The sequence below is a fragment of the Oculina patagonica genome, chromosome 4 (genome assembly GCF_052425735.1).
Source record: "Oculina patagonica isolate OP01 chromosome 4, crgOcupat, whole genome shotgun sequence".
Taxonomy (NCBI): domain Eukaryota; kingdom Metazoa; phylum Cnidaria; class Anthozoa; order Scleractinia; family Oculinidae; genus Oculina; species Oculina patagonica.
In genome coordinates this window covers 40,863,677-40,886,906 of record NC_135761.1, presented here as the reverse complement: position 1 = coordinate 40,886,906, position 23,230 = coordinate 40,863,677, and the positions used below count along the sequence as shown (strand labels likewise).

Genomic DNA, 23,230 nt, shown 5'->3' with positions numbered 1-23,230 from the left:
AATACAAGTTGTTGCTTCTTAGCAATGAAGAAATATCTAAAATTGAGAAAATATACCTTTAAAAACATCCAGGAACATCCACGAGCTTCTCTAGTCATTCGTGAACTAGCTAATCTGCAACGTAGTCCACGTCTTGGCCAATAAACGCCTCCATCACGAATACGCTACTCACTCCACGGTTTTGAAAGTACGTGTCAAATGCCCGGGGGTCAACCCGAGGTACGCAAATGCCCCACCCTCGGGACGGGCAACATTAGGAAATGCCCCGGGGTTGCCCGGGGGGGGGGATGGGTACTGCTGGAATTGACTGATGCATTAAATTTTCTTAGGGTGTTGTCCTTAGAGTGTGGTATGCCAAAGAGAAATTCGTAGCTTGTAGGAGAAATAGAGGTGTTATGCATCCCATTGAACCACAGTAATACTTTGTTAATATGAAAACTATGGCGGTAATCGCGAGTTAATTACCTTAACCCTTTAACTACCAAGTTTCTGTGACTTTTTAAAGTTTTTTTCTTGGCTTAGACATTCTGTAGACCTTCGAATTCGTGATCGCATATTAGAAGTTCAAGTAAAAATGTGTGCTGTTTCGAAACACCGAGGGCTCACATTTTTATTGTGACGTCAGTAGTCGACAGTTGCTTCCTTCGTAGGCGAGCTGTTGGGCTTTGATTTGGCATGTTTTGTATTTATAAGTGATTTTTGGAGTCATTTTTCACTGCAGAAGCCCCCAGGCTGGCATCATTAAGCTAAAATGGTGGGTAGAGGCCAGCGTCTGAAAGAAACCAGAGGTGAGAGATGATTTTGTCTTGATTGGAACGCCAAAAATGTTCGAATCGAAAGATGGCGATTCATGAGTAAAGTTGTCTCTCTGGCCGTTCTGTGGGTGGATTCCGAGACCTGCCATGGCAATTTGGACGAATTCTGACTTCAAAAGATTGCAATGGGTACAACATTTTGCCGGCAGGATTGGATGGCTCGACAGGTTTGCAAGCATAGCTCTAATCGAATAGTAATTGCTGAGTCTGCTGAACGATTGATGGGAAATTTCCTTGGTGAACGGAAACGAATAGGGTTGAAGTTTGCTGCAAATGTATATTTTTGAAGTCAGAATTATTTTTTTGCATTAAAAAAATGGAAGCAAAGATGTGTGTTTTTTGCTGTTGTCCTGTTAGGTAGAAAACGGGCATTTTCGGATTTGCTGCTGAACAAACAACCATATGCAACGTAAATCAAGAGTTGTAGTCAGTTAGTTGGCTTTTAAAGCTATGAAAGTTATCACTTTGCCATAAAAAGCAATCATTACTATCATGTGTCCAGATATGTAAAGGCTAGAGATTTTTTAATCACTACTGGTGTTATTCGTACAAATTTGTACGATTGGTAGTTAAAGGGTTAAGGTTACTATTTTTAGCGGCTATTCATTTTAGCGATTTTTTTTTTTTTTCAGAGCAAGATTTAGCGACCCCGGTAATTCGAACTCTAAAGGAAAACAACAATAACAATAACAATCTTTATTTAACGTGGTCCGCACACTTAGCTAAAAAGCTAGTTTTCAGATGCGCCACGAAATAAAAATACAAAATAGAAAAATTAAAACTTCTTGGAAGTGTTTAAAAAAACGAAAATCAGTCAGTTGAGTTAGCGGGGTTTCGTTATCGGGGTCGATTGAATAAGTCTGAAAGGTGGGTTCAAATCCAAGGGAAATGGAAGTTTGTTCGAGTTAGCGGGGTTGTTCGAGTTATCCGAGTTCTATTTAATTTAGCGATTTTCAGAAAAATTAAAAAGTTAGTGATATCGTGTGAACCAGTTTTAAATTAACATATAGCTAAGATGGAAGTAAATGTTCGGTAAAATAACAAACTCATGCATTTGCTATTGAACGAAAATTTGCATTGCCAGAAAGAAAAAAGTTTCAGGCATCTATTTTTAAAATAATTTTTCAAGTCGATTATGCTTAATTTGGTTTCCCTTTAGTGTGGGAGTGCGGGAGCGGGGGGGGGGGGGGGGGCGGTACTTAAACTCGATGAGTATTAATTTGACGAGGACAAATTTTAACGAGTACTAAATTAAGCGATTTTTTCCCAACTCGCTAAAATCACTAAAATTAGTAGCCGCTAAAAATAATAACCTTAAGGTATAGTGCGGACTTACAGACCCGTTCCATCATATTGACCGCAACACTCAAAATGTCATTTAAACGAAACACTGCTTTTTTTGACATCGGGGTCTTCATTCGCACTTTTTCTTATGTTTCTTATCAGCAACTGTTTAAGAAACGTCTTGCCACATTTCCTTTAAAAAAAAAATTGTGTTTTTAGTCAAAAGTTTTATTCACGCTCGGACCACAGACCCATAATTTCGGTGACCTAACGCACTAGACCCCCCTGGACCTAATTCGCTAGTAATATAGGGTCCCTTCCTACGCGAATTCGGTTCTCTTGCACAACTCATGTAACTGCTGTGATTCAAATTCATCTTTGGTTTAAATTTATTCAAATCAGCTTAATTTTTAGTTTCATCGTCTCGTATTATTATCATAATCTGAAACAAAAGGAAATGTAACTGGGTTGACCAAATTTTAAAACAAAGTAAAATTTAAACCACAACATAACGATCAAAAAAGTAACAAAGAAACAAACCTTTGAATAGAGTTTCGGTAAGGAGGACCAAGTCCGCTCAATTGTGAGCTACTGGAAGTCTTCGAGAAACTTCATTTATCTTCGGAAAAGTTCGAAAAGTGATCGGAAAGGTTCGTATGGCCCTCGATTAACAATCGTAGAATCTTTGAAAATATTCGGACTTGAAACTGCTCAGAAAACAAAAAGTACTTTTGAGACAGTCTTAACCCCCTCACGTTTCAAAACGCTCCGCTGCCTCTGTATCGAATGGCGAAGCCGGGAGGAGCATACACTAGCATTGCGATACAGTAAAAAGCCGCGAGTAAGAACTTATTATTTTTCAGGTTAGCCTAAACAGGTTCTAACATGCATAAACATAGGCGTACGAGGCGGCGGGGCCGAAGTTTTTAGGGAAAATGTTTGCAGGGTTTAAAAAGACAAAATAAATTGTTTGCAAACACGATATGTATAACAAAACATAGGTGGAATTTTGAAAAAGAGGTGTAAAAACTAAAAAAAAGTTTGCAGGGGAAAATTTTTCATCCCCCCTCCCTGCAAAAAATAATGGTCCGTCCCTTGTTTGCGATCCAGGCAGAGAAGGCAGCCGTAACAAAATACAACAACGGGTTGGAAATTTCGCGTTTTATACAATTTTTATCAGAAAATTCTGTAATAGCGCCTGGTAATAGCGAAAGTGAAAGCATAAGGCATGGCAAAAACTGTCGCGTCTAATACAGGGTTATATTGTTTGTTTGTTTTTCTGACCTTTTCTTTGTACTTTTCTGTGCCCTTTTGGTAATTTATTTTTATCTTCTGACAACTGGCTTGCGTTTTCTCATCTAGATTGTTTTTAGACTGAGTTTCAGAGGTGTCTTTCTAGTCGCCTTCTTCTGTGACCGTACAGAGACGTAACAAATTCAGGCTAGATTGTTTTGTTGTTGCTGTTCTTTTTTTTTCTTTTCGCGTCAACTTGCATTTGTGAGGCATTAGCGCCCAGGTTTCCCTCTATTTGGATTGACGTTGTGAAGTGACGGCATGACAGGTTACGATGGAGATGGCCATGGCAACCGATCACATTCTCAAAAACTGATTTCGCTTCGGACGCCTGCTGTAACAAAGTGCAGATATGGATGCTGTGTGTTTGCAAGCCACTTGGAATGAGAATTTGAGTAACTTGCCTAAAGACATATCTGACGACAAACTGACTATGGAAACTGTTGTTTCTGAACGAGCGCGCGTTGCTGATCTTTCCGCTAGTGAGCATGCACTCCTCGAGGCTGGTCTCGTTCTTAAACGTATGGCAAGAGAGGTAGGCGTTTCCTTTTTAGTCATTTTAAACTGTTAGATGAGTTACCGATGAAGAAACTCGACTGCATTGGCATTTACAGAAGTCTATGAGACTTGCGCCCTTTTTATTTTTTTTTATTTTTTCATATTGATGAAGTTTATTTCTAGAACTCTAAAAGCCCGCCAAATACGGGGGCTCTGGTATGGATTATATTCATTTGTTGGGATGTTAATGAAGTTTGTTTCGAGAAAGCAATTTATCCTAGTACCACCCTTTGATATTTTATCAATCCAAAAACTATTCCGCCTTTACAGCGAGGACAAAAATTATTTTTATTTTGATCACTAGAAAATAAGAAAAGAAACTGCGCGCGGATACACCCGTGGATTATGACGTCACTGTCAAGCTATTCGACTATTTCTCTCGAGAGCGCGCGCAGGATTATAAAAAAGAATAACAATCAGAGGATCGAATGAGCGCGAGAAAGATTGGCAAAAATAACAATCATAGAATAAAAAGGCTTTGTTAGACACTCTGGACCGAGAAAATATTGTCAAAACAGGAAAACCACAATAGGGGCCGATCAAACCTGAAATCATGTCGGCTCCCTTCCTACTACTCTACTACTACTACTGCGGGGGGGGGGGGGGGGGGGAGGGAGAAAAAAAAAACTCATCGCATATTGCAGCCAATATAGAAAATCACATCTCTATTTAACTGTGCATGATTTTCATGTTTTATTTCAACGACCTTTCCTTTCAGTCGAAGCAAGAGAAGATCAACGCTGTCTACAAGGCACAGTTCAACGGTAAGTTCAACATTGCACTTCTACCTCATAGCGACTCAATACAGTTCTCACCGCGATTTGTGTGTTCCGGTTTTTCGGTTCTGTGTTCTTCGATACTGTTCATTTCCTTTACCAAAAGTTTTGTTTGGGAGAAAATGCGCAGAAATATTTACAAAGATGATACAACTTTACGCACTTCGATTAGTAATCAGTTACTTTAACGCAGCAAATTTCGACATCTGAGATATTATGTCGAATCTTTTTACCAATCCGAAAACAAGCGGTCAAAGAGTACAAAATAACCAGTGTTCAGTTAGTGTAAGCTTCATGGTTATGGTTATTCTTACTTCTTTTGAAGGAGGGCAAACTGAGTTGGCAAGGAAACTAGACGCCATCGAAAAAGAGTTAGATGAATTAAAGAGGGCCGTGTCGGAGGTTGAAAAGTACGTCCTTGAGAAAGTGGCAGAGGGCGAAAAGCTTCGCCGAGAACTTCCATCGATGCATGGTAAGTGCTCTCAGCAACAAAACTACGGCGAGACTCCATCTGTAGCCCGGTACTGTCAGTCTTTTGACTACTTTAAGTAGAGAATTGCTGAACCAACCACATGTCCAGCACCAACCCTATACCGTTTTCTCGTCTACCTGGACCACCCAAAAGCAACTCGGATCAAGCTAAGAACATAAAAATAATGTATCGACTATAGCTATTCGTTTTATTTGTCATTTCTCTCAACTGCCCCTGCATCAAGAAAGGTGAGTACAAAATAGTTAGCTCACGGAACAGGCAGACCACGCAGCGTGATATTTTAAGGCCAATGCTACAAATGTAAGATAGAAAGGTGGAAGAGACAGGTGGGTGTGGTGAAAGGGTACGAGTGAATGTCTTCAATGAGTCGCAGTTATCGTCCGTTTCTTATTTATGTTATTTTTTAGCGAAGGTCGAAAATTACCTAAACATTGTATATTTGGCCATTACTATTCGATTTTTTTTATATTTGTCACAGACAAAGACGAGAAGAACGAATTGTCACAAGAGCAGTTTCAAACGATTACCGACCAGAAAGGTGGATTTGATACGGAGCTGTTGAAAGGTATCTATAGTAGTGTCTGCTGTCGCATTTTCGCGAAAATTGTTAAGTAGTATTCCCATGCTAAATGGGTCGGCATCGATATTGGAAATTTGAATCTAATGTTTCTTCCCTAGGTAAAGATTACTTTGAAGCTCAGTCATCGTGGTTCGATTTGTTAGCAAACAACATTGGTTGTCTCGATATCCAGTTCAATCCGGTGCTAAAGAAGGAGAAAAAACATCACAACGAGGAATCTAGAATTGTTGGCAACACTTCCCACTACAACGCAGACACACCTTCAGAGAGGATCAATGGTATGGACCAGCAGATATCCTCTATTTGCCCGATATTGTCTAATTTGCTGAGAAATATAAAACTCTCGCACAAGGAGTGGGTCTGCTAACTTAGTGTTAGCGCGAAAGCATCCCGCGATTATTCTCCTCAAGATCCTTTAATCATAGCGCTTGTTTAGATATGTAATCTCAGAAAGGATATATTTTCACCCGTTTTCATAGAGAAGATACATCAAACAGTCGATCGAGAGAGTGTCTCATCACAATTTCAAACACCTCGAAGCTCATGAAAAATACTCCTCTGCAGCATAGTTAGTTATGGCTGCGGGTCCTATTTTCAGCTTCCCTTACGGACCTTACGGGCTTTAAGATTGTAACGAAACACCCTTTATTGCCTTAAATATATTACTCGGACGAAGATAGTCACTAGTGTGCCCATATTTCGGTCTAATACGACATTGTTTTATACAATTGTTCTTCTATAGCCGAAGATTACTTTGACGTTCAACCGTCGTGGTTTGACACACTGTTGAATAACACTGGCTGCCTGGATATCGAGTTTAGTCCGGTGCCAAAAGGCCAAAAAGAAAAGGGTGAATCAAGAAATGTCCACAGTATCCCTTGCAACAATGCAGGCGCTATTACAAATATTTTAAAAGGTAAAGATCACAAATCATGACGCGTCGAGTATCCGTGTGTAGACATGCCTTTTTAACAATTATGCCTTTTTACAATGGTAGAACGCAATATACATGCCAGTACCGATCCAAGTGGAGGGTTTGGTTGGGGGGGGGGACAACCCCTACTAGACACTTAATCGGCAAAGTTTAAGTGTGAGAAGTGTAGTGATGAAGTAATTTGTGTGTTTTCTAAATCGAAGTCTGGTACCACCCCCCCCCCCCCCCTCCCCCAAATAAAAATTCCTGGATTCGACTTTGCATTCTGGGGTTGGCTGTGCAAGGGGAAAACAACTAACCACTGACAAATAACGTTTCCTATAAACTACTAGCCTTACTTGTCTGAACTGATTAACAAATTCCAGTTTGTAAACAAACTAGTCTCCAAGGTCAGAGTCCGGATGCAGTAAATTCTCCAAATATCATAAAATTGATTAGCTATGTTGTATGTGATATTTCAGATGACGTTTGTGGACCAAAGGCGTGTCTTCTATCCATTACCCCAGCAGCTAGCGAGCCTAAAAGAGCTGATAGGTGCTTCTCTCTTAGCACTCGTTATTTATTTGTGGATTCAGGTATATATAATACAAGATACAAATTAAATTGAGTGAGTTCAGCCTTTATTGAAATTGAATGTCAGGGTTACACATGGTTTAGTACCGGCAATAAAACTGTTATCTTTCACAATTCTCTTACATCATTGATTGGACAATGCGTTGAGTTGTCCGAGGCATGGTTGCTTCTATAACACAAATTCCCCTTCTGTGCATTTACCTCGTTGCAAATAAACTGGAATTTGCAAATCGCCGAAAAAGGAATTTCAACGTTACTGAAAAAGCTCCATCAAGATCATCACGTCTAACGAATCTTGTTTCTTTTCTCAGAAGAACATTCAGCGACTTCTAAATCTTCATGGTTTGATACTGTGGCAGACAACATTGGATGCCTCGAAATTAAGAACTTTCCTGTCCTAACAGAAGACATCGCTTCAGAGAAGGAATATCCTTTCTCTAAGGAAATACAGGGGACTATCGAGGTATGCCAACACCAACATTTTTTTTTGTTCGATCGAGTACAAAAAAATGTTCAAGGTCAGTGACTCGTGTGACCAGAGCATGGCTTGATTTCTACTACACGGAGCAGATGGAATTGTACCCCCGGATTTCTAAGTTCGGTCCCTGAACTCTTCCTGCCGCGTCAGGGGTCCAACCCAGGCGCGTGGAACTGAGCCCGGAAACCTTGATTGATTCTCTCAACGCTCGCTGATACAACACAGTCACTCGACCGTTACTTTTTAAAACACAAATAATATTCTTTTGGACTTAAAGGGGCATATAGTTGCGAGGTTTGGATTGCATTGCTTCAGAATTTGTACTTAAACGACTAGGCTACTTTCCCCTTGTTGTCTTTTTGAGCCTCGTTGACTGTTCGAAAAGAACATGTATAAGCAGGCGACAACCGAAGTATGATCCAGTCGCGGTAATTATTTTATCATATGCGTGCAAGGTTAGAGCGTAACAGATTTTCTTAAGGAAAGTAAGTGTACGAAAACATCCTGGCTGTGAGAAAACACTGATGGGAAATGTAGTAACCTTGAAAAGTTAAACCCTTTGATTTGATTGACAAACTTACACTTCTTTTTCTTCTTCGCAGAATTCCTCGCTGTTACTCGAGTAAAAGGAAATATATTGTTAAGACCTGTTGATGAAGTTGTAAATATAAATCAGAAAAAATGTTGATGTATTTTTTGTAGATATTTAGTTATATATTCAATTTAAAAAAAAGCATGGAATGGACAAAATGTACGACATTTATCGCACGTTTTTCTGTCGCAGATTTCTAATATCGATATGTAAAGCAACATTTTCGCGACATTAACTGGTCAATACAGTCTACTCGGGGGTCAATACGTAATTGAGCGCGTTTCTACGAACAGAAAACATACATGCATTAAGTTATCGACTTCAAACGTGTAAATATATTGTACTAAAAGCTTATGTCACCTGGAAAATGTAATATTTAAATAATAAGTGAAGTAGAAATAAAAATAAATATAAACAAACAATTGTATCTCTGTTGTGTATATTAAGAAAACCATAAAAATACGGTAACGATTTTCAGCCTGACTGTTTTACTGCACGCGAGTTTAATATGAAAAGTATGGCGGTAGTCGCGAGTTAGCCGGATTATTTATGGTGCGTACTTACAGACCCATCATATCATATTGACCGCAACACTCAAAATGTCATCTAAATGGTACACTGCCTTTTTGACATCGGGGTCTTCATTCGCACTTTTTCTTATGTTTCTTATCAGCAACTGTTTAAGAAACGTCTTGCCACATCTCGTTTTAAAAGAAGTCGTGTTTGTAGTCAAAAGTTTCATTCACGTTCGAACCACAGACCCATAATGTCGGTGACCTAACGCACTAGACCCTCTCTGGACCTAATCCACTAGCAATATAGGGCTCCCCCTCCCCCTTTGCGAATTTGGTTCCGTAATACAACTCATAAAACTGTCCGGTTCAAATCTGTTTTAGTTTAAGATTTTTTCAAACTAGCTTAATTTTTAATTTTCATTGTCTCATATTCATTATCGTGATCTGAAACAAAAGGGAATGAAAATCAACCTGGTTTGAAAATATTAAACACGCTATTTGGAGGTGCAGTTATTGATTCACTTGTGACGTCATCAATTAGCACGTCAGTGGAATCTCATGACAATCTGACAGAGATTGGATCGTCCTTTCTACAGGACTGTTCATTTTGAATATCGGTTGCATTCTGACAGAGCTAATGAAAGAAAAGCACAATCCATTTTTGGTGCAAAATCATTGCTTAAACAGGCCACAACACGGTCTACACCTGTAAAAAAAAAAGAAGCTAAAAAAGCCCCCCAAAAAATTTGGAACGGTTCAGCAATTTTTCATTCCAAAGTTGAGGTAAATTCAAGACCATAGTACCAAAATTTCAGTTTAGCGGCTAAACAAAGCGTTTTTGGGGGAAAATTTGGGTGTAAAAGGGTTAAACCAAAGATAAATTTTAACCACAACATAACGATAAAAAAATACAATCCGACCACCCTTGGACTTTGAAAAGTGGCCGCTAAATAGAAGTTGGCCGCTAAATAGAGGTGGAATATAGATTGGACAGGAGTGGTAGTAAACATGATTTAATTGACTCTATATAGCAAAATTATTTTAAAAAGTGCATGAACATATATGAAAATAAATCCAAAATTAATTGTAACAAAACATCAAGTGCGTCTACAGCCCATGTATAGTTCTAGCTCTAACACAGATGGCACGTAGTTAGAATGTACAGTATTTCTTTGGGTTGATAATGTTCAGAAAAGTATGCAAAACAACGTTGACAATTTTTTTAGGCCTTTTTTGCATCAACAGTTAGTTTGTGAAAAATAAGCTCAAGATATTTCACAGATGAAACCTATAAAGGTCCGTATTAGCCTAAATTCGTGTTAATGACCCTTTATGTAAGCACCTGTTTAGGCTAATCTGAACAACAATAGGTTCTTACTCGCGGGTTTTTACTGTACTTCAAGCATTTTTTTTTTCGGGCGAGCGAAACCTGCGATTAGATCCTGGGAAACAAATAGGCACAACTCATGTACCGAGTGAAAAAAGTAACAGTGAAGATCAATGAAACACACAAATCCGCTCAATGGTGACCTGCCGTAAGCTGATTTTTTTTGTCCGGGTGAACAGGATCCGCGATTTGGGTGTGAGAATTTTATTGATCATTGTCACATAGACTGCGAGCAGTCGGCTTTTTTTTCCTATTGTGTAACGCGAAAACAGCAATGTTAGCGTGTACATCGGGAGCAGTGGGCTCAGCCCCACAATGGTTTGGTGCCGAAAATATCGTGAGCGCAGCGCTAAATTGGTTTGTCAAGATATTCCGTCTTGTTAGTGAGATCAAACATCTTCAAAACTTCATTGGAAGTCTTCGAGAAACTTCGTTTATCTTCGGAAAAGTTCGAAAAAGTTCGTATGGCCCTCGAACAAAAATCGTAGAATCTTCGGAAATATTCGGACTTAAAACTGCTCGGAAAACAAAAAGTATTTTTAGGACAGTCTTAACCCCCTCACGTGCCAAAACGCTCCGTCGCCTCTGTATCGAGTGGCGAAGCCAGGAGAAGCATATACACACATTGCGATCCGCTATATTTCACTCGCAAGGATTTCCCGGGTAACACGCATGTATTGAATTTTTCCTGGATTTCCCGCGTACGGGAATTTGTTCAACAAAGAAACCACCGCAGTGTTTTTTCTTTCTGCCTCTCCCGCCCCATTACCAATAAGATTACATCCTTGTTTTTGTCTCCTCATTTGCGTACTTCGAACTTAACTGTCGCACGTAGTTTTTCGGAAACAAAAAACCGATTGCTTACGGTCTATTTGCGACAAAACTGCCCACAGAGGGCCAAAGTTCCCTAGATAAGCAACATACTCGGCAACTCATATAGCTCGGGAGGGGGCGTACTCCCTATAATGGCCTATACGGGGAGGCTCCGGCCGAAAGGGGTACCTTTTTAAGGCTTCAGGTATATAAAAGGGTAGGGATTTCACAAGTTTAGGTAAACGAAAGGGTATGGAAATATCTCATTTAGGTTTTTTAAAAGGGCTTTTAATTTAAATATTTCGAACTGATGCAATCTATGGCCGTATTATTTTATAATTTAATTAATTAAGCGCTACTCTGAAAATGACAAAAAGGCGTGTTCTTAGTCTATGCCATGTCTTACAGGTTTATTAAGGGGTACCTTTTTAAGTAAAAGGTATACGAAAGGGCTACAATTTCTGTCAAAATGGAATATGAAAGGATAAGGGGTTAAAGCTCGGGGCGGAGCGGGCCAGAGCCTCCCCTAGTCCAGTCCCTGAACTCCCTCTTCCGCGCGCCCTTTATAGGGGATGAACCCAGGCGCGCGAAGAGAGAGTTCCGGGACTAGATTTTTTTGTTGATGGGAATATTTTTTTATACGGGAATGGCATTTGATTTGATTTGGTTTTTGTTTTTTGTTTTGTGCGAGATATATATTTGCTAAAACGGTTTTTATATATTTGTTAAAACAGAGACTATTAATGTGTCCATTTGTTCTCGGAGCGATTCCTGGTATATCCTCCCCGATGATTCTTCCGAAATAATCTTTTTAGTACCGCAACAGTGGTTTTTCGTTGACGCAAGTACTCTCGTTGAGTCATGTTCGTCAAGATTCTGCTTAGTCTCACTATCAGGTAACAAATATTATTTTCGTGGCAAAAACGTACACGAATAAGAAGTATCATGCTCATCGTTAACACGATATTTGTCATGTTTGTGAATAACAGAACGCGCGCGGGGAGACGTTACATTAATCTCGGTATGCGTTCTGTAACGAACTGTTCAACGACTCTCTTTGCGCGCCTGGGTTCAACCCCTATAAGAGCGCGCGGAAGAGAGAGTTCAGGGACTGGACTAAGCCTCCCCGTATCATGAACTTTTTTAAGTGCCCCCCCCCCCGGTAATAAAGTTGAGATCACCCCTTGGAACGGCAAGTTTCAAGGGGCAAAGAAAAGCAACAAAGAAACAGGAGAATATAATTTACTCAGGATTTTAGCAACATACCTGTCTTGCTTTTGTAAAAATGCAAAAAAAAAAGAACAACAACAAAGAAACTAAGCTCGCCGTAAAGCTATCTTTATTGTTTACTTTCTTAATGCAGTCAACCATTAATTACATTTCATTCTAGCAATAGAAAATATATTGATGCTTAAGCAAACTCTGCGAGCTTTTCCAAACAGACCCCTACAGTTGAGTTCAACGGTCAAAAAACTGACCGTACAGAGAGTAGTCTTCACTTTGTACGTAAACTTGAATAAGGATGGAGAATTATTGCCTCGTGGCATTAAAGGGTCACAAAAGGGCTGCTCTTTTTGTGATAAATAAATCCGAACGTTCGAAGTAGAGAAAAGAAAGATCAAATCTTGCTCCAGAGACCACTTTCCACGCAGTCCATTCCACTGATGCTCGTGAATCGCTCTTGCTTGCTATTGGTCGAGAGCATAGAAGACACGAGGGCGACCGCAAGGGCATGGGAACGAAAACAGCCCATAAAATGGCCGCCCCCAGCTCGCTTTGCAGTGTGACATGTGCGTTGTTCTTGCGAGTTATAGAGAGTTTAAAACTCTGAACGAATACTTTTTGTACAGCTAAGACAGTATTCTTTACAAAAAGGTCGTCTTTCTTCTTGGTTCGAGCCATGGACGTCTGGTACAGTTGTTATTCTCGCTACAACTCGATGGAAGTCTTGCAGCTCGCGTTGATCTGTCACGACCCTGCACGACGTCAAGTCAACGCTCGTATTTTCAGAGCTAGAGATACCAAAACACCACGGTAAGTCAACTTTCTTTGTATTAAACTTCATTAATAATCCATTGAAGACGCGAACAAATCCTACAGGCAAGATAGACCGAGTCTTCGTCGGTTTCCGAGTCGAGCAGCACAAGAAAGCTGTTGCATTTTTTCGCGGAGACGAAACTACTTCGTCTAAACGATAAATCATACATAAACCGTCCACTAATTAACTTGCTTAGAATCTTCACAACAAAACAAATAGTAAATAAATTAATGGGCATGGGCAATTTGATTCTCCTTAGAGGTCGCGAAAGCCTTTTTTGACCTAAAATCTCGCGAAAACTTTTATAATAAAGCCTAATTTTCGGCTTGAACCATGCTCACAGCCCAATTTTTTTGTAAAAATATGAAAGATAGATTTGGAGATTCTTTAAAAATCGGCAAAATATCACAATTTCCTAATTTGCAAAAAATCTGTCAAACAAATTTGTAATTAATATACATGAATGTTTAATCAGTGCCAATTTTCTAATTTCTGAAATTATTACTATGAAATTATTACTATTTATAATATAGATAGGAGTCTACGCGCGCTCTGATTGGCTAAAAATCTATGTTTTATCAGAGTGTAAAACATAGAAAAATCATATTTTATCGTTTTTCTTCAGCTTTTCTCGAAGGCTTCTCTTCTTGTATCCAACAAGGGCGAATGCAATAATTGTTTTTATTAAATTCCTTTGTAAGTATAAATCCACTGGACATTTCATTTTGATGTAAACGAAGTGAGGCGGGAAAAATTGTGGCGCGGTGTTCACTTCTTGAGTTGAATGAAACTCGCAAGGAAAGCGAGCGAGACAGTTTTCTTTTGAATATTTTCATCGACAATCTCCTCTTAAATCATCTATTCATCCTGGAAAATTGTGACAACAATTAATGTTTACGGGAAGATCCAAAGCAATAGCTTTTCTGGAAATTATACGCCTTGTTCAAGTCGAACGAAGCAAAGGACGGCTGTCATCGAGACTACTATATTATGCTGAAACGAAATTGCACTCAGAGTCGTTGAAGTTTTAATATTGAAGTTCAAAAAGACGAGATCAAGATTGAAAGGTAAAAAACTTACCTGAAATGCTTAGCCTTATTTTACGTCGGACACTGAATGAAATATAATTATTGTGTCAGTTTTGTGGTTTTCCCGTAAACTAATTGCTGAATTTCATCTTTGCTCGGTCGCTCTCGACCGAGACCTTATTTAAGCTTCTTTATTTGTTAAACACAAATTATGAATTATTGGAATGTGACACTGATTTCTGCATGGCATAGAGAGGGTAGCAAAGGGACTATGTTTGACATGTAAAAAGGACAAATATAAGTCAGTGATGTGTGAAAATAGGGCAAAAATTATTCAGTGACAGATGAAAATAGCTAGAAGAGATGTGATTTGTGAATTCTGCTGTTTCAAGTATATGTGATGCGTGAATTTGGTTAAAATTTGTGCGTGAAACAGGACCCTCGATAGACTGTTAAGGTTTTTGAACCACTAAAGAACTAGCAGTCTGTATAATATGATGTTGTATGATATGCCGATTTGAGATTAAACAATTAAAAGGAGTGCTACAGATCCCAAATGCAGGCTTTCTTAATTTCTTTATGCTGCGCACAGAATATGAAAAACAATTTGGACTGCCATTTCTTTTGGTGTTTTTAAACCAAGTTTCCATTTTGTTTTTTTTTCCCAAGGTAGCGAGGTTGACTGGGACTGCATATAAACTAGGAATACATCTGCCGCTGCTGTTGAGCACCTGGGTAAGTCGATAGTAAAATGTTGTTTGTATTCCAGTTAATAAACAAAAAATATAAAAAACCTTGGTAAGCCGATAGATGCCACACTACTTGTAATTACTACTATACAATGTTGATCTGCTGACCAGGCTAATTCATTGTTATTTTGGTCATTACACTGGGAGGCATTATGTCTATTTCTTAGGTTTAATCTTCTTTTGCTGGTCCAAAGTCATGACAATTCAGTAATCACATTGTATTGTTTGGGCCTACTAAGTTGTTTCTTACCTACTCTACAAATGTCTTATATTGAAAAATAGCATCCTGAGTTCTCGATACACAATCCTGATTCAAAGGGTGTTGATAGTACAAGTGTTGTAATTTATTTAAAAAAACTCAACAAGTTTCTGCCTCTGATTTCTTCACTTCTGCTTCAGTGTCTTTCATGTATACTTGACGCTTTGATCAATCAATCAATCAATCAATCAAAATCAAAACTTTATTTTACAAGGGTGACACTTAAAGAGTTTTTCAACTAGTAAATTTGTGGTCATCTTAAATGTACTCAAAGTTAAAAATCTACTATAAACAATAATCTAATTTAAAATCTTTATAATCAAAGCCTCAACTCGTCTGTCTGTTTTTTGTTGTTGTAAAGAACATGAGGAGCCGCAGACCCGAAAAAAACTGCCAGAGAGCTTATTAACATAACAAAAAAATTGGCCAAAGTTTTCCACATTCCTGGCATAGCCTAATTGATAAGCAGTAGTTTCCATTGTTCTCCTTGATCACGAGGTTACAGAGAAGGTGACAAGATTATTTACTTCAAAACAAACATCGTTTTATTTCCCATTATAAAACAAAGGATTATGTTGTAAATAAAATTAACATTTCAAGTGGTGGGCGGGATAGAAAGATTGAGAATATAATTAATCGTACTCGAGTAGAAGTAGTTTCTCTTTGATGGCATTTAATGATTCCCGCACACCCGGTAATGCATATGTACAGTAGTATAGGAGTTGGGGGTACGAGATCATAAAAATTTTTATGATCTCATACATCCCCAACTCCTATACTACTCACAGCACTGGATCCAAAAATGGATTCAAATATTGGAATCAAATATTAGAATCAAAAACTGAAATTCAAACCCTAGAAAACCAAGCCTGTAAAACCAAGCCTGAAAAACCAACCCTAAAACAACCCTTGGTTCAAATAAAAAAATCTTCTTATACTCTTTTTATAATTTTGAAAAAACAATGCGTTTATATAAACCTAAATCTAAACCTTGAATCTAGCTTGTTAAAAATAATCATAGATCTGAAATTGTTTCTCTTAAATTAGGTAAGTCGCCTGCCTTTAATCCGTACTGGTATGGATTAAATCCTTCAATGTGTATCCATATAGCTTTATTGATTTTATTTCTGATTGAAGGTGTTCTTAGACTCTGCTCGACCGTAGTATTTATGTAATACAAGATCTTTTTGGGACCATTTGTGTAAGTTAATAAATTTCCTTTTATGCTTTCTAGTTTGTAGCCCTTCATACTGGCTTCTTTTGTTATTTTATTTATGAATACTTTTTTGTTGTAACTGTCTTTATAACCAGTGGAATCAGGCTTATAATGCTGTAAATTAGGCAAAGCGTCGATGAGGATGAATGTTTTTATTTTTGCGTACTTTTTCATATTTAAAAACTTCATATCCCAACCGGCTCCGTAATACACCATTGTGTGATTTTTGTCGGTTTTTTTATTTGTTTTTAATAAGTGAGTGAAATACTGATGATTTAGAAGTATAACTTGTTCCACTTCCGAACGTCGTAGCCTAGAAACTTGAAATGTTTTTTTGACCTTTAATATTTCTTTTTTTAATTCTTTTACCGTGAATTTTTTAATGTGGTTTGCAAGTTGATTTACTGTTTCCATATATAATTGAATTATATTAAAGTTTTTTTTATTTTATAATGCCCGTATGCATAACTTGTTATACCATCATCAAGTAAATATCGTTTATCATCAAAGCAACTCAGTGATATTTTATTGATCTCATAGCTTCCAAGTTGATGGCATTGACTTCTGATGGTTTTCATGGTATGATGCATTTGTTTGTTATTAAAGAGTGTGTCTTTGTAATTCTTATGCGTCATATCTTTTTTAATGACGTTTTTCTTAATTCCTTTTGCGGTTCGTTCTTCTTTATAATTGTCTTTTAGATATGAATACATTTTAGATCTCAAACCAACGAATTCGCGTATAGGCACTCCTGCGGATTCATCTTTGAATTTACCGATAACCTTTTTATTGGTTTTATTATAAAACTGGGAGCTTTCAGGATAGTCACTGTTGTCGAATTTATGCTTATTATTCCAAAAATCTTTGTATACATCTTCAGCTTCGATTTCATAGGTCAAGCTGTCTGTGTCTGTGAATAACAGCTTTGCTTTGACTCCATAATGCTTTTTAATGTAGTTATAATGGAAATCATACATTAACGTCTTGCTTAGATCTAAGATACACATACCCACATATGCAGGTCGATTCAAGGTTAGTGTTTCTTTGATTTTATGTACTGCTACTAGATTTTCATTGAATATTTTACTGCTTACATATGTTGGTCTAGAAGCAATTTTTAATAATTTGTTTTTATCAGTCACTAGCCTTACATCAACCCGCTTTCTGAGATTCTCCATAGTTTTACCAAACACTGAATTGTTCATAAGCTTGAAGAAGTCCTTCTCAAAAGCATTTTTAGAATCCCTACGTTTTTCTGTATTGAAATCAATATACTGCTTTAACCATGGTGATTGATTAAATTTGAGGATTCGGTGTACTCTCTTCAATTTTAACCCAAGATCGAGATATAGCTGAAGGTTTCTGTAGTGTAATACGTATTTTTCTTTGTTGTTTAAAGTTGGAATCAGTTTATGAACAATACCTGTTGATATATTGTATTTATTGGCAATGTTTTTACAATAATCTGATAACATGTCTCCAGTTATTTTCACCTTTTTTGGTCCAAGAGGGTAGTCATTATGCAAATCATGCAGCTCTTTGGGGTATTCAAGATCAACTTCCAATATCAATCCCTTTTTACTGTCTTCAGTGTACTGAGTAATATTTGTTTTATCAATCTGTTTCTGTGTCATCCATTTGAATCCACCAGTTGGTAAATATTGACTCATAGCCCATCCATAAAGATTGTTAGCATCAAGATACATTATATACTTTGAGGGCGCCTTTTCATCGTATGTTTTCATGTATTTATTGTTTGATTTTCCATATCGATTGGCTATATAGCTTATTCCCCCTCTCATACCTTTTTCAATGAATTGATACATATCAATATCAGTCATCAGCTCTAATTTGATGTTAGTCATCTTTAGCATACTATCCCATGATAAACCAGGGCTACTAAAGTAATGACATGGGTCTAACTTATAATACTGAATACATGTTTTTCTAAAGCTCTCAAATACATCAACTAGTAAAAGCACATCACTTTTAAGATACAGATTATGATACTCACCCATGTTTGTAAGATTAAATGCTTCCCAGACATTTTTAACATGTTGATAGTCTTCATCACTGATATGCTCATTATTCAATATGCTGTAAAAGTCTTCTTTAGTTGGCAACCCTTCATTGAATTTATTAAAACTGTCCATATAGTCATAAGGATATACTCCTTTTTTAGTCATTAGATCAAGCTTTTTTTCTTTAAACGTTTCAGATGTATATTTAAAAGATTCTCTAGGCAAATTACTAACTAATTTATCAAGACTAGAGCTCATGAACTGGAAGCTGTCAATAAATGTTAAATGATTTCCAAGCATAAAAGCCATATACTTCTCCATGTTGTTAGGTATTGCATTTATATTCATTTGTTTAATCTCTCCTTTCTTGTTTTTGTATGTGTTGTTCTTTACAATGGCTCCAATCTCTTGCATTATGAAATGGCTGTCATATCCTCTTAGATTATGAAAGATCACGGGTATTTTTATTTTATCAGGTTCAATTCTCAATTTTAGATTACAGTCTTGATGAGATGAACCTCGGTATCTACCAGTAATATGGCAATGATCTCTAACTCGTATGTCGTCATCATTGTATGATTTATCACAGATATGGCATTCTTTTGCTTTTTTAAATTCCTCTTCATCTTCTTCAGTCATTTTTAATGGTTTGTTGAATCGTTTTTTCATCACTTTTTTACAATAATCAACCTCTTCAAGCATGGCTTCCATGAATTTGTATACAGCCTTTTCACCCCGATATATTTGTACCGGCTTGGTATATTTATCATTATAGCAACAAACAACCTTATAACCATAACTACAATCTTTGTGTTTTTGATAGGCTTCAGTATATGATTTGTTATTACTAGGCTTGCAACCGGAAATCTTTTCGGTTATAGCTTCGAAATCAGCATATATCACAAATGGGACGGCTTGTTGCTTATGAAAGTTGTTGAATTTTAGTATATTATTGTCTTTATCAGGCATTTTAACTGCTTGTGTCCCATTGACTTGAATGCAATTATCTTTGTGATTATTTAATACTTTTTCAGAACTGAAGCATTGTAAACAGTGCATACAGAAGTGCTTCCTCTCTTTGTGTTTAGTTTGGTTATACATGAATTTATTAAAATCTTTTATTAGAACATAATGCTTGTTTTCATTTTCAGTTATCAATAATAAATTCATCTGATTGTCATACTTTTCTTTTGATATATAGATGGGATATGGTTGTTTGTTTTCATAACCGAAAACATTAATATTAATCTCATTTTGCTTCTCAATTTTGTTAAACTGTTTAATGGTTACTGGGAATTCAATCCCAGTGTAATTCAACTTCTCAATGTATGCTTTATCTGATTTTTTAATCCTCTGAGGGTATTTATCCTGCGGGTTTAAGCACCTTGTATGGCACCATCTGAAACATTCATTATCTTCATTTTTAATGTTAATCAATCCTTTTGCGCTGTTTCTGAGTTCTGGTGGTGGCTGAATATACGAGGAGCCTTTCATTGGTTCATATTTCACTATATTGAGATAATGACCATCAACAGATTGTAATACCCAGCCCGAGCCTTCTGATATCCACTGAGCTACGAAATTTAATATCTGTTGTTTAGATGCTTGTAGTGATGCTGCGATCTCTAGATTATTGATGATTGTTTGTGGTTTGCAATTAAAATAAGCTGTTTTATATATTACACTATCGCCAGTCATCTTTGAAAATGTCACCTTAAGAGTTTCAGCAAATTTGAGTCCTTTCATTGCTGATAGCTCTTTTATTATGTGATTTTCTACAGCTTTTCTTGTGTTTTGAAGCTGTAATAACGGGTCTTTATTATTTTTTATACCAATTTCAAAAGACTTTGTGTAGCCTTTCATAGCTTTAGCAACTTCCTCTATCTTTGTCCTTGGTAATGGTAGTGGGGCTGTCTTTATAGTCCGTGGCATGGGTTTAGGCTTGTAATCATCCCTAAATTCAGGAGGTGGTTGAATGACATTTTCCTCATAATCATCAATCATCTGTTTAACACTCTTACGAGGAGTTGGGATTGGTGGCCTAGGTTTGTAAACTCTTGGTTGGTTTGCTTTTAGTGATAATACTAGTTTTATGAGTTCAGTTTTAGATAGATTGTTGAGATCAGATTCATCCATATTAATATTGGTTGAGATAAAATTTTTATTTTCCATTTTTAAATTTATAGTATTAATATTTCTTTAAGTGATTTATAGTAAAAATTATTTTTGAGATTTTTGGTGTGTTTGAAGATAACCAGAAATAAATATATTTTTGGTCACCTAAGGCAACAGATAACAGCAATTCATATATACTGTGCTATACAATATATAATTATATAATTTTTCTTTATATGTTATTCATCAGGTATAATATTAAACCGATCATCATCTTCAAGAGCTTTAATAACAGCATTTTTAATATGCTTTTTGGTCATCATATGACTCCATTTTCCTGCAAGGCAACTGTGATATTCACAAATATCACAATACCAAGGCTTATTAAGCATGTATTTCGTCTTTGATTTAGTAATAGCGTTACGTCTGTCTTCATCATTATCGTATTTAAGATTCCTTCCCATTAATATAATACTATATATTATTTCTTTATACCAGTTATAGTGCGTTTAGATATAAACAGATGCGTAACATGATTAATATTCAATAATGCATGAATTCTTGCCCATAATTAAACCATTTGGTTGAAAAGTTGGTTCGTTTTTTGGTTTTGGTTGAAAAGTTGGTTCGTTTTTTGGTTTTGGCTTAGGTTGACATATGCAAATCAGGGCTGGAACCCCAACGGTTTTGAAATGATTAATATTTAAAATGCTTCTTCATGAGTAAGAATTTTTTTTATTCTTATGTAGTTTTATAGTGCGTTTAAGTGATAGATATAAACAGATAATTATTTTCTTTATTAATATATATAGAATGAGTGATATAACATTAAATATCAAACACATATCAGAAGCTGATCAAAGCTTGAACGATATAGACTTCATTAATAAAATGTACTGTATTCAGAGCATCCTTAAAACAAATATTTGTATTATTAAAATGCTATCTTCAGACCTTAACAGCAGATCTGAAATATCAAATGAAGACAAAAATCATGTACGTTTAGAGTGTATACCTAAAAACCAGAAAAAACGTGGAAGGCCTCGTAAGGATCAACATTAAATACATAATTATTCAGTTTACGGTTTTAGCCATAAGTTATAAATGATTAATGAGTAAAAGATGGTTCCACAATGTTTTTAATGACGTGATTTCTATTGACCAATCATATTTTAACAAGTAAAAAGTTTTTTATATATAAACTTTTTGAGTAAAATTTACTCAAAAAGTTTACTCAAAAAGTTTACTCAAAAAGTTTACTCTAAAATTTACTGCCAAAACAGCTGTGCCGTTAAGTTATGTGTGTTATATATATAATGGTTTGTAATTCTGAAATCCACGATGAATTAAAAATTTTAAAAGAAACTATATGCCCTTTATGCGATCAACTATTGATAGAAGGTAACAAGGATGCTGAGCCATGCTGTAGTAAGCAGGATATGTCAAATCAAAACGGTATAAATGTTTGTATTAATTGCGGTTTGGTTCATGGTTCTATTTATTACAATGAGTATTTCGATTTTTACGAGAACATACACAAGATATGGCGAAAAAGCATCTATCATCGTAAATACCATGTTGAGAATGTTTTAAACGATTTATGTATTAAAAATGGAGTTCAATTGTCTCATAATCAGCGCTATAAGATTTACAAAGTGTTTCATGAGATCGGTACTATTCTTCCATCTATAAATAAAAGAAGAAAGAGGATGATCTCAACGAAATATATTATAAGACAGCTGTTTAAAATGCTCGATATCCCATACAATTTTATCTGTGTTACTGAATCGAGAAAAACGCTTGAATTTTATAATCGATATTGGGCAAATATTTTAGAATTGAAAAATGCAGAGATATTGCGCCTTATAAAGTAAAAATTTTATCATATTTTACCATATACTTATCTATAATCGGGCTGTTATCACTTATGTAGTCATCGGTGTTTTTCATCGTTATTAGGATATTGGATAGGTCGAATTCACCCGTTCGCAAAATAAATTTTAGTGTGTTAAGTATATGCATATAGGATTGGGTTGCATATATACAATTTTGAATTTTCAAATCGAGATTTTGATGTTTAAGCCAGCCTTGTATCAATAAAGCTCCCGTGCTGATTGCAACCAGGCTGATACCACCAGTTGAAACGGACGATACTATGCCCCCCGAAGCAAATAAAATAGCCAGCGAATTGCCTATTATTTTAAGCCTTTTAAAGGTTTTTGTAGCTTGTTTATAACACCAACACTTCTTATGGTATACTTTGTAGTATTCTTTCAATTCTTGAATTTGCGCTTGATTTAACTTGTCACTAATATGATTCCATTCGAATATATTTTTGTGTTGTTTCGGCATATATATTATGCTTAGACTATGTTTTATTTCTATTTTTAAATCTGTTGCATAATTTCCTGATATTTGTGATCAATCGTTCAATAGTTTTCAGCATCTCATGTATTAAATCTGCAGTTTTCATATAATAGTGAGTTAGATAATTTATTCGAAGAATATACCCATTGTTTTATCTAAAAATTGGACTTTGTGATACTCTCGACTATTCACTGACATTGCTGTGTTACTAAAAGCGATTCTTTGTACATAGTAATCTGAACTGATTTTAATGTTGGATGCATTGATATTAAACCCAGACAATGTTTGATCAATACTCATAGCATTATTGCAAACAGCGATTCTAAATTGATTTACTATTTTACTA

General features: G+C 36.3%; 2 protein-coding genes across 3 annotated transcripts; one reads left to right on the top strand and one right to left on the bottom strand.

Moving 5' to 3' along the window:
- Positions 1-581: 581 nt before the first annotated feature.
- On the top strand, positions 582-8,790 carry LOC144650230 (uncharacterized). Of its 2 annotated transcripts, XM_078509881.1 has the most exons (10): positions 582-788; positions 3,602-3,927; positions 4,669-4,714; positions 5,052-5,198; positions 5,698-5,784; positions 5,898-6,077; positions 6,542-6,715; positions 7,195-7,308; positions 7,618-7,769; positions 8,387-8,790. In XM_078509881.1, the coding sequence occupies exons 2-10, from the start codon at positions 3,745-3,747 to the stop codon at positions 8,408-8,410; spliced, it is 1,107 nt and encodes a 368-aa protein (XP_078366007.1). In that variant the 5' UTR covers positions 582-788; positions 3,602-3,744; the 3' UTR covers positions 8,411-8,790. The 2 variants fall into 2 exon arrangements, with proteins under 2 accessions (XP_078366007.1, XP_078366008.1); XM_078509882.1 differs by lacking the exons at positions 582-788; positions 5,898-6,077 and having other exon boundaries at positions 3,351-3,927.
- An 8,016-nt stretch (positions 8,791-16,806) lies between these two features.
- Positions 16,807-19,041, bottom strand: LOC144648458 (uncharacterized). The gene has a single exon (XM_078508006.1). The coding sequence runs from the start codon at positions 19,039-19,041 to the stop codon at positions 16,807-16,809; it is 2,235 nt and encodes a 744-aa protein (XP_078364132.1).
- Between the last annotated feature and the right edge of the window lie 4,189 nt (positions 19,042-23,230).